Raw genomic sequence first — 13078 nt, forward strand, 5'->3', positions numbered from 1 at the left:
TCCCACTTTTATCACAAATCCAAACAAATTGCAATGAACTAATCAACAAAATGATGATAATACAAAACAAAGAATGTACAAACAAGTTCCCTTCAATCTTCGAGTAAAAGAAGCTAAAACTACATGTAGAAGTCACGCCCTAAACACGAAACAAATTTTCGATAACGGTTAACAAGAATTACACTTTTTTCAAACTTCTATAAACCCCCCACAATGATGACATATCCAATACCAAATTACTATTATACCCCCCACAATGATGTTCTTACCACATATTACCGAAAACAAATAGAATCAGTTTGGCATGTGTAAACGCTACTTTTGACTTTTGGCTTTCTTGGATTTGCTCTTTTCCTGCATCTTTTTCTTCTTTGCTTCGGCAGTTATCCATGAATAATCCGAAGGAATCGCAAACGGGTCCTGGATATTTTCGATCCGGCTGCTTGACCCGTTTGAAGATGAACCGGTTCGTTGATAGGGAGCTTTTATCCACTGGAACCAAGATGAAGTTGAAGACTGAATCAACGGACTATCTTTGCTATAAGCAGTTGGGCTTGAAGGGGGTGTTGAGAACTCGTCTAGCGGTTGCAACTCTTCGAACTTTGTGAATGTGACCATCACCCTTATAGTCGGAACCACCGGAATTGCCAGCTGGAATTAGCATAGAGACAAAAATTAATCAACAGTTGCAATTACTCGTAGATAAAATTAAAGATAAAGAGATCTACTTATTGATAAAATGCTATCAGAGAATGGCCTATCATTAAAGGCATGCTAAAATTGATGAAAAAGACGCGATTTTTCAGCCATCATGTCCGACTCTTATCATTTTAAGTGGGACCCACCCAATCCATATTGGACTCTGTAATTAGAATTTTCTACTTTCTAGTACTTGCAACCTCCACAATCAACAATAGCAAATAAGTGAAGCAAAATCTCTAGCAAAAATGTCGCAATTTACAGAACCTGATATCCCACACGATATCTAGGAAAAGAATAATCACAAATAGACTTTAATGAAAAACGGCAGCCATGCATTTTCCAAAGAGTTTTGTGTATGAGAAGCCATGAAGTTAATTTAATGGGAAAAAAATATGTAATCATCAAATCTGCATATTCATTACTTGGTCCATGCTGTGATGTTGCAGACCACGAGATTACGTCTGATTTTACCAATATGGTCACTGACAAGAGAACCGCATAACTGACACTTCATGTTACATGATTATCATGTTCGAAGACGATGAAAAGAATTATTGCACAATAGTTGAATTACGTCAATACACAAACTTTCTAAACTCATCACATACACTGATAAATATGTAACACCCAATGCAAATATCAGTAATAGTGAAGAAGAATTAAATGAAGCATGCACATAAGTTCCGTAAAGCGCAAGTAACAAACCATACCTTCACAGGAAACGTCCCCTTGGGTAGTTTTGTAGTGAACAACTCTCTTAATCGTCGTATAGCTTTAACTTTATTCGCTAAAATGTCGAGCAAAGGAAGAAGTTCTTCTGTACCCAACGGAAAATCTGGAGAAAGCCACAGAATCGGCCTTAAACCTTTCTTATATTCATTCTCCTTATTTACATCCTTTCTTCGATTCCCACTATCAATATGCGTCAAAGAAGGACCTTTAACCTCTCTTCCTCTCCGATGCTCATCCCTTTTCACAACCACCTCAACAGAGTGCCTACCTGTACTATTCTGAGTACTAGGAGAATCTTCTAGAAGATTACTAACTTTCTCCTCCACACACAAAGAACCCCTCGGTGGAGCAATTCTTCTCTCATTCTCATGTTTATTTTCCTTTCTCCTCCATCCATTGAACCACCCTTTCTTTTCCTGCCTAGCTTCTCCATTTCTACAACCATCAATCTCCTCAATGGGAATATCCCTTTGGTCGTAACAACTGTGTCGGTGCGCAATAATCCCGTCACCGTTTTCATTGCCATTATCTGAGGCGTCCATTTTAAGAGCAACCTCGAGCTGCCTTCTCTCTTCCTCTGTCAAAATATCGTCGAACTCATTGTCTCCTTCATTTTCATTGGTCGAGCTGAAAAGCTCATCATCCGTCATGGCACCCGGGACCCGCCTCGATTTAATACTCACAACAACATTATGCATGTCGTACACTTTAGCTTTCCAATGGCCCACCATCTCTGTTTTCTCCTGTTTCCTCCATGTCGTTTGAGGTATAAGAACTGCTTGAGTGACATCAATGCCAGGCCTGAATATATTAGTCTGAGACATTGCAGTCACTTCGTGCTGCACCTCCGCCTCAGTCGCCGGAGCTCCGGCACCATCCAAAGCATTCATTACCTCCTTATCTTTATGTGATATCATACAGAGTGAACCTGGAGGAACTTGACCATCCTCGGACCCATCGCCTAGGAAAAGAACAGTCTGGTCCGAACGCTGTATCCTTAGACCGTCGAAACCCGCCAGAGTCATATCCGCCCTCAGATTAGCGCCCCTCTTCCAGATTTTGTAAGTATCCGAAGGGGCGATTCTTGAAATGAAAGGGATAACCGAACTCTCAAAGTGGAACGTGATCTCCATGTAAAAATCCCTCATCCTTCTCATCGTTTGAATCAACCGAGGTAGCCTTCTGCACCATTTCGCCCAAGCTAAAGGCTGGTAATGCCTGACTATAATTTTAGCAATCCCTTCTTCCCTATTGCATATTGCTTCCTGTAAAGCGCTCCATCCCTGTTCGTTCTGCAAGCTCCAATCTGCGCCAGCTAGCATGAGCATCTCTGTCGAAGTTTCGTCACCGAATTTGACAGCCAAATGAAGCGGCGTATTTCTTTCCGGTACATCGCGTCGATCAATCGCAGCAGCTATGATGTCAGCTTTAGCTTCTTCTGCTAGCGAAACCGATTCTGTGTGAATCTCGGATGGGTCACACAGTCGGGGAAGGCCTGCAATAATTTTCCTAAGTCCAGCATAATCCTTCAAGATTATTGCCTTATGGACAGGACTATGCTCGTACTTTGATACATCAACAGATGACATGTCTTGTAAGTATATGGGAACAAACTATGCTATTCAATCATCCAAAGTTCCACTGACCAATAAAGCAAATCAAAACCTCCCAGTTTAGCCAACCAACTCGCTCCTCGAACCACTGACACAACAAAAAGAAACTACTCAGATATCGGTCATATCATTCTAGAGTCGAAGCAAGAAATACAGAAAAAATAATTCATACATGCGGTTTAAATGCACAGATGATACAAGAAACACAGAAACTACAATACAATAATCTATAGAGGAAATTCAAATGCAGAATCTTGAAGGAGTCACAAGTTAGAAAGATTTTTCAGAATAAGGGAAAATACCACCTTATCTTTTCCAGTAACGAATTTGGTGCCTCAAAGTTCCCTTAGATATTGAACCCCATAACAACACTGCCTTAGCAATAAAGATTGAACAAGTAACAGAAAGGAACAAACAAAAATCCAAGAAACAATTATTAATAAAGGGGATTATAAAGGGTAGAAAATTATTAATAAACAATTGAGAATCTGAGGAAGGGGTGGATGAGAAAAAAGTATAAGGAAGGAACTACTTTTAACGAAGACAAAGAAAAGCACCAGTACACAAAACCTACCAATCAAGCAAAGGGGCTAAAGTGTTCTGTTTTGGACAGACATAAAGTCTTGGGTAAGAAAAACAGTATCCAACAATTCATGTTTTTACTCTTGCACAGAAACAATTAAAGGGGAAAAAAATCTCTTTTACTTACAGAAATAAATTTCCAAATAACGTAAGACCCGAAGAAACTAGGGAGTTGCCTTAGTAACAGTAAGTTTCTTGTACAAACAACAGTATATTTTCACTACCTCTAGGGTCAGTAACAGTTTAATCATACGTTCTGTACTTGCTCCCTCAAACCATAAAAATAGTTGCAATTTGCCCCCTCAAACTAAAAGAACGATACTTCATTTCTAGTTACCCCACTTCCCAATTATTTCAAGATATTTAAGTAAGACACAAGAAAACTTAGAAATTTGTGCGAAGGGAACTCAACATTCACCCAACTCAAGAATCACACATTAAGCCAACTCTCGGCTCCTATAAACGAAAATTATACGACCCAACGTTTCATTTCTAAATAACTTCAACATGAGTGAATGCGGTAACTTCATTTCTTAAATCTTAACACAGCACATTTCGATTTTAATTTATGATTTCCCAATAATAAGAATTAACCGATCATGTTTTAACAATAGTGCAAATCTGCTTATAATCACAAAAACAATCACAACAACCAAATTCAATCCCACTAAGATCCCATTTCTCTGCACATCTCCAAGATTCAAAAGTTCAATAGTAATCGAAATAACTAATTACCCAAAAATTTCCAAACAATATTAAATAATTCACAAAATCGATGTAAACCCACACTGTAGCAACAATTAAAAAACAACGCATCAACTCCAAGAAAAAACACACACACAGATCGCAACATTTGTAACCTAATAATCAGTACGAAATTCGAAAAATTCATAACAAACGGTACAGAATCAATCGCATACCTTTTCAAGTGGTTGTGGAAAGCTAGGGCTGTTGGCTTTCAACTGAAAATATTCTTCACTTAAATCGAAGCGCCGGAGATTGGTCGGATCGGGCTGCTCCGAAGATTCCGGAAACCAATTGGAGATAGGGAAAAAAATTGGGGAAAAATCAATCTTCTGGAAATATGCAATTAAATTGATGAAATTCGTGATTCTTCCAGGATTTTCTTTGATTTTCTTTGATTTTGTCTGATTTATTATTATTTACTTCGACGGAAGGAGAGAGAGAGAGAGAGAAATAGCGAAGAGTGGAACATCTATGCTTGTGTGTACATGCATATATGTATATATGTATGTATGTATATATGTATGTATATGTCATTCATAATGCATATTTTTTTTTCTTTTTATGGAAATAAATGGTGGTGTTATCCTACACACCATAAATTGCAAATTACATGCTCCCTCTTTTTTATATTATTTATTGAATAAAAGTTTTTATTTCAAAATTACTTGTCACTTATATTTGTGATGAAGTATTTATTATATTTTTCTTGATTATTTTTTACTAATCTTAATTTTCGAGAAGGGGTATTTTAGTTATTTTATCATGTTTTTCTTGAAATTTATAAACATTTATAATTTATTACTTTTTACTAAACAAAAATGACAATTTAGATAGGAAGGAGGGAGTACAATTAACATTTGGTGAAATTTATCAAACAATAATTAGAATAAATTGGGGTAGCATAGAATAATATCTTGAATTAAAGGGTAAAGTTCACTTTGCATCCCTGAATTATGGTGTGTATCGCAAACACACCCCTCAATTATGAAATTTATTAAATACCCCCCTCACATTTTGTACTATGTTTAAATAGGTCGATGGTATCTGTTGACTTTCTTATTACAAGCACTTATTATAGCATTTATCTTTTCTCTGACTTTTTTACCGCTCTATTTGTTATATATATTGTGCAAGGGCTAAAAGCTTACATGTGCCTCATTTTCTTGCCTTTATTTTTCATTTGAAAGTAGTTTTTTTTTTTCCGCTCATTTTTTCTGCTTAATTTCACTATAATGTTCGGTGTTAGTTCTAATTGTCATCAACAAGTAGTCTGAAACTCAATTTTATATGGCATTCTAAACCAAACTGCATTAATAACCGGATATTAATTGCTTTAATTAAACCAAATATTTTAAAATAGGACATCAAATTAGGGTAAACATCTCTCAATGTAAGTCAAACTTCCAACATATTCAAACTGCGTTAGGCTTCCACGATGGATTTTAATTACAGAAAATTGACATGCCATTATAACCGACAAAAAGATATACTCGAATTAATAAAATATTAAAATAAACTAAACAATTGCTTAAAAAATCATCCAAGTACTATTTACAAGATGAGTTTACATTGTAAAAAATGAAGGAGAGGATGACTTTGTATTTTTCTTATTTCGGCTAAAATATTTTGAAGTACTAAAGTTCACATATATTTACTATAAACTAAAGGCGAGGGTAAGATTGTAATTTCATAATAAAACATTACAAAACTAATGTCTTTATATTTTTAAAAGTTTGACCAGAAAATGTAGGGGGATATTTGATACGTTTTGTAATTGAGGGGTGTGTATGAGATGCACCCCATAATTTAGGGGCACAAAGTGAATTTTGCTCTCAATTAAATAAATAGCATTAAGGTGGACCAAAATTTTCCATCCCTTATGTTATATAATGTCATTATACCCCATCTAATTATGGAAAATATTAAATTCTCCCCTTCAACCGACTAACATGCTTAAATTCAATTTTTTCCCTTAAAAAACCAACATACCTATTATCGTCAATTAATGCCATATTTTGGTCCCAGTTGAAAATTGTATGGAATATTTTTTTACTCATGTTAAATAAGTCACTTGTAAAGAAATATCATCAAGCATTTGAATTTGAACTCATAAATGTTACATCGAGTGATACATATATCGAAAATCGAGTAGTACATTATCGTAAATTGACGTTTATTTCTGCATATAAATGTAAATAAATAAATATAATGTGTGTGTGTGTCTATATATATATATATATATATATATATATATATATATATATATATATATATATATATATATATATATATATATATATATATATATATATACTAGCATTTCTTTTTCCGTACGATGCACGGAATCGTATTTTAAAAGTGAAAGAAAATAATCAACTTAATAATAAAATAAAAAAAATATAATACTCTTAACATAGTAAAATTAAAGAAAATAGAACTATTCATGTTTTATATAACATTTGTGTTTTACCTAGTAAGATTTATATTCCAAACAAATTAGTTAAGATTGAACAAATCGAATTTCTATCTTTATCTCTTAAGATTTGAGATGTATTGACAAAAAATAGTAGATTAAAGCTGGTAGGATTTTCACAGTTTAGTGTCAATGTTGATAATTGTTGAAAAATACAGTTAAAAAATTAATACATAAAAATTAAAAATAAATAATTACAAAAGTATCATTAGAGTTTCTTAGGATTATCAAACGTTTCTTTCTTATATATATTCATAACACCAATTTCTTGATTTGGGCTCATTACACATTGTTTGGATAGCTATGGCTAATGCACTATAATTTTGTTTGGCCTTTTTAAAGTTTATTTTGTTGAAATTAAATAGGAAAGTAAATGTGCATACAATTTTCCTTTTTTTCATTTTTGGAATATAGTTATTACATTTTTTTTAAGAGGTCATTACATATAAGCTCATTAATGAATATTTATTCATCAAGAGATTCAAATAAAAAACTCCTTTACCAATAAGTTCACACATGGTCCAGATTTTTGTAAAGGACTAAAATAACCCCTCATACTTTAATATGCTCCAATTTCATCCTTAATTTAATTTAACCACAATTTGACCCCAAATTTCACAAATTATTCAATTTTGATCTAAAACTTTTTTTTCAATTTTTTTTGCAAATGTTTTTTTTCCTGCCGGATTCCGGCGTTGACTTTCAATTTTTTTTTATTATTTTTTTTCTTCCGGATTTTTTCGCCGGTTTCTGACCGCCGGTCTCCAGCGTTGACTTTTTCGATTTTTTTTCTTTTCTTTCTTTGTGTAAATTTTTTTTTTTTAAACAACAATATTGCTGTGATTGATAGTAATATTAACTATATTACTGTTAAACACAATAAAATTAACTAAACTACAATTTAGCACAATAATATTGCTATATTAATCTCTAGCACAGTAATATTAACACAACAAAACTCATTATTATTGTGTAATAGAGTAATATTACTTACTATGTTCACCGTTCAACAAATGTAAATATAATAAAAAGGCAAAAGAATTAATATTACTGTGAGTGACAGTAATATTACTATAACAAGAGTAATATTACCGTCAACCACAGTAATATTACAATAATAGACAGTAATATTATTACGTTACTCCGTGAATAACTCAAACAAACAACTAAATTCAAACAAAATAATAATATTGATGTGGTTGACAGCAATATTACTATAACAACAGTAATATTACCGTCAACCACAATAATATTATTGTGTTTACAGTAATATTACAATAATAGACAGTAATATTATTACGTTACTCCGTAAATAACTCAAACAAAACAAAAAAACAAAAAAAATAATAATATTGATGTTGTTGACAGTAATATTAATGTGTTTACAGTTATTTTACTGTCAACGACAATAATATAATTACTTTGACTTGTCAACAAATCAAGAAAAACAACAAAAAATAAAAAATAATAATATTACGTTAATTTACTGTCAACGGCAGTACAATTACATAAATGTATTGTCAACGGCAGTACAATTACGTTAATTAACCGTCATTGACAGTATAATTACGTTAATTTACTGTCAGTAACAACACAATTACGGTCAACGTTTAGCGGCGGACGTAAAAAAAAAAACAAAAAAACCCTTAAAAACACTACAAAAAAGTCAACGCCGGAAACCGGCGAAAAAATCCGGAATGAAAAAAAAAAAAAAGTCAACGCCGGAAACCGGCGAAAAAAAAATTTCGAAAAGTCAACGCGGGAATCCGTCGGCAAAAAAAAATTGAAAAAAAATGTTTTTGAAAGAAAAAGTCAAAATTGAATTTTTGTGGTCAAAATTGGATTTTTGTGGACAAAATTTATTAAATTGGGGTTACAATTAATAATTGGGTATAAAGTGTTTGGGGTAATATTGACATATACATGAATGTTTCTTTTATTTATAATTAATATTAAAGGGATGTGCTTATTGGTGAAAGAGATATAACCCGTAAACCTAAAATAATAAAGATGCTTGTTTGGGGACTTGTGCACAAAAACCCATTTCTTTAAAGCACTAGTTAATTTTGAAACGGAATGACCATTTCTTTTATAAATTGAAGGATACTTTAGTCTGTTAAGCAAAATAATAATAATAATAATTGAATGTCGACTTACCTGACAATTTAACGTTAATATTTTAGTTTCGGGACGTTTAGATAAAATAATATTTTTTTAATTTACTTTTTAGGACAAACTACGAAAATGACCCTATGAGGTAAGGCATGATTATGTAAATCTTCCTCATATTTTCATAATTACGACAATCCCTCTCTGATTAGTGTTTGACCGTTTAAATTTACAGAAAATATATTTTGTCCGTTTTACCTTTCTGTTATTTAGAAAAAATAAAGGGTCAATTAAGTGGAATTTTCGTAATAATGCAAACATGATATTTGTTTTCTTAATTGGACCTTACCTTAGGGAGTTTCTCGTAATTTCCCCGAAAAAAAATTAAAGATTTTTTGGTTTCATTATTCCATTAACTTGTAATTTCTATTTGTGCAAATAAATATGCTTGTGGACTATGGTGCATTCAGATGAGAGGATTTGATGGAGACATTTTAAATTTGCAATAGCGAATTCCTTAAATTTATTTTCATGCTAAAAAGAATAAATTAAATATTTAATGTATATCTACCATTCAACCATTTCATCACAAGATAAGTTAAAAATTATAGTTTCTCGTATAAAAAGAATACAACCAATTTCTTTTAATAAGTTTTAGTAGAAGATAAATAATTTGGTGATAAAAGTTTTGTAAGGTGATTATTTTTTGAGAAAATATAAGTCAATGCGATTTATGTTTGGAATTTATGGCTTCGAAATTGAGTTGAAAGGTCGAGAGAAAAAAAAATTGATTTGACAATTTAAATATTTATAAAAGTACAACTAAAATTATAAAATTTGTCTCATTATTTTTTTAAAATATTGATTCAGTATATATCAGTATCAGCATCAGTATCAGCTAATAACAACATAATGTATAAAGAAATATTTTAGAGAATACGAAGATGCACCGTAACAAACATCATTTATCGATTACATGCATGCGCACATTTTTCATTGCCCTTATACACATTTTATGTGCATTCATGTTTATTTTCAAAGAGTAATATTTTTCGATAAGATTTTCGATTTTGCCCTTTTTTGGGCAATATTTTTTATGTACACATTCTTCATTTGTTATTTATATTTTTTTTTCTGTAAGTAATGTGTTAAACTTATATATTGACACTAATAAATAATTATAGCTTATTCATTCAGTAATTGTTGATTTGACCGTAGTTTCGTATGTCACTGTATCAATATTCAAATTAATGTGCAAGAGTGGTGCTATGATCGATCAACACTCATGGAGTTGGTTATGACATTTTAGTTTGGATGATGTTTCCAACGTTGTTAGTTTATATTTATGTATATTTTTGCGGTAAATTACAACCAACGCCCTGAGGAATGGTTAAATTACAAAAACCCCCTTCTTATTTGGGTAATTACAACCACCCCTTAACTATAAATCTTCTTATACGTCCACCCTTGCGGTTTCAAATTTAGTGGAATTTTCGATATTATTAGGGCTGGCAATCGGGCCATGTGAGCCGAGCTTGGGTCGGCTCAAGCTCACATACCATCGGGCCTCGTTACTATAGGCTCAAGCTCACATGTCATCGGGCCTCATTAGAATAGGCTCAAGCTCGGCTCATGTATTTTTTCGGGTTACGAGTTTATATCGAGCCCCATTACTATATAATTGTAATGAGTAAATTTTTTTTATAAAAATATAAGTGTGAACAAGATTTACCTCCATTGAAGATAATAAAAACAAAACCTAAACGATCATTGAAAGTTATTGGAAAAACTTGAAAATAAAACCGAAAGAAGTAAAAAAAGATTAGTAACTCTTATTATTGTAAACATTTTATATTCTCAAATCTCGGTGATATGTTGCATTTGATTCATATTTAACTTATTGCCACCGTCACTACTTAATTCCTTTTATTTTGACTCTTTTCTTCGTAAAATAAAATAATCTTATACGGTAACTTGTATGTTGAGTCATAGTATTAAATAATAAATATATTATATATTTTATTATTATCCTAATCGGTTGGGCCTTATTCGGTTTGAGCCATAGTAGGCTCAAACTCGGCTCATAAATAAATCGGGTTTAGTAAAATGGCTCAAACTTGGCCCGGCTCACTAAAAAGTAGGCTCGGCTCAAATATAATCGGGCCGAGCCATCGGGCTTCGGTTAGGCCCGGCTCAATTGCCGGTCCTAGATATTATATGGAATAGTATCACTTTTGTACCCGTTTTATCCCATTCGAACTCCACATTTTGAAGCAATATGATCATAATATGTGTTTTTTGGCTTGTATATATATAAGATTGTGATGCATCAGAAACTGTATTTTACACAAAACGAGTACAAACTAGAGCATATTCCACGAAAACTAGATGATTATGTTGAATTTGACACCATAAGGGTGGAGACGTAAGAAAAATCATAGTTGAGTAGGTAGATGTAATTATCCAAACACAAAGGGGTTTTTTCGTAAATTGACCATACCTCAGGGGGTGGTTATAATTTACCCTATTTTTTGTGATAAAATGATGGGGTTTGCTATTATCAGTGCGATTTTTACCACTCGCAGTGCAAAATAATTCATTTTTTTTTCTTTTCCAAATCTTATCCAAACCGCCTCTCAAACACTCTCAACCTTTAATTCTTGAAATTTTTCAAATTCAATATTGTTTTGACCAACATCAGTTAGAGCGCAAGTATTATCGACATGGATGACAACGGCTTCGATTTTGAGGTGAAAATACACATTTTTTGGTTCATTTCCAACGTTTTTAGACATTTCGTGTTATAACACACACAATATATACTTCCATTTCGTGTAATACTATACGAAATGTGTCTTAAAATCATTTGTTGGTTGTTCGTACAAAACATACGAAATTAAAGCTTACATTTCGTAGTAAAACCTACGAAATGGAGCTCTTATTTCGTATGTTTTTACACGAAATTGTAGCTTACATTTCGTGTTATTTCATACGAAATCCCTTAAATATTGTCTTTCAATTTCAAATATTTATGCAGGAACTAAGAGAACAATCTCACGATCATAGTCACTTCTTTGAACGTGGTATTGTGTGTGATAGTTGAGAAGCGTTAATTATGTGGGCAAAAGACACAGCAATCAGTCATAATCATCGACTGATTAATCATTGTAAATCAGAAAAATATCATGTTTTAACGTGTGCAAGATATCAATCTGGACGACACGTACTATTGAAGAACCGTTCTTGTCCGTTCAGGTTAATTGGCAAAAAATCAATGAAGGATGGATTATGGCAATTGAGTGTGAGTAATGGTAATCATAACCATCTGCCGTGTATTTGAAAGTTTAACTTATGTTTAAATTTGTATTTATTTTAATTTTGCATTTTAATGTTTAATTTATGTTTTGGAATATTAGCGTTGTGTTTCGCATTTTTATGTTTAACTTATGTTTTTGAAATGATTAAATTTGTAAGGTTGTTTGTAAGGTTGTTTTGGAATGTTTAAATGTGTACTTTAATTGCTTCAGTTGTACGTAGTTTCTAAATTCAAATAAAAAAACTAGTGAATTAAAATACAAAACAACAAACTAGTAAATTAAATACTTCGTAATAATAATAAACAAAACTACTAAAATAATTAGTTCCTAATAATAATAAAAACAAATTATTAAATTAAATAGTTCCTAACAATAATTAAAATGCATAGTCCTAATAATAATAAAAATAAACTTTAAAATTAAATAGTTTATAAAAATACGCCGTGTAGACATAGTCATGCGCTCGCGCTCTTGATGCTCAGCCTCTTCACGAACTGCTCGCATAATTGCATTTGATTTGTCTTTGCCTGCCATCCGTTAAATAAGACACTATTAACGTCAGTCTAAATAATAGTAATAAATAAAACAATTTTTTTTTAAAAAAACTGAAATTTTGCACTAATTTCGTGGAAAAATACACGAAATTAATGCTTACATTTCATGTTTGTGTTCACGAAATACAAGCACTAATTTCGTGTGTTTTTCCACGAAATAACTGCAAAACGGCCGAAACACATATTTTTCGTGCAAAATCTTACAAACAAAAGCTTTAATTTCGTGAGAAATCTCATGAAATGTAAGCT

At 32.1% G+C, this 13078-nt stretch overlaps 1 protein-coding gene across 3 annotated transcripts; it reads right to left on the reverse strand.

Moving 5' to 3' along the window:
• Positions 1-6: 6 nt before the first annotated feature.
• LOC105964204 (Ankyrin repeat family protein) lies at positions 7-4972 on the reverse strand. Of its 3 annotated transcripts, none has more exons than XM_012988731.2 (3): positions 4550-4972; positions 1413-3135; positions 7-651 (listed from the first exon to the last, which is right to left on the reverse strand). In XM_012988731.2, exons 2-3 carry the CDS (start codon positions 3021-3023, stop codon positions 316-318), a joined length of 1947 nt encoding a protein of 648 aa, XP_012844185.2. In that variant the 5' UTR covers positions 3024-3135; positions 4550-4972; the 3' UTR covers positions 7-315. The 3 variants fall into 3 exon arrangements, with proteins under 3 accessions (XP_012844185.2, XP_012844187.2, XP_012844186.2); XM_012988733.2 differs by having other exon boundaries at positions 1413-3154; XM_012988732.2 differs by lacking the exon at positions 4550-4972 and adding an exon at positions 3353-3585.
• Positions 4973-13078: the final 8106 nt, after the last annotated feature.

The sequence above is a fragment of the Erythranthe guttata genome, chromosome 7, assembly GCF_056151865.1.
Source record: "Erythranthe guttata isolate IM_541 chromosome 7, IM_541, whole genome shotgun sequence".
NCBI classification, from domain to species: Eukaryota; Viridiplantae; Streptophyta; class Magnoliopsida; order Lamiales; family Phrymaceae; genus Erythranthe; species Erythranthe guttata.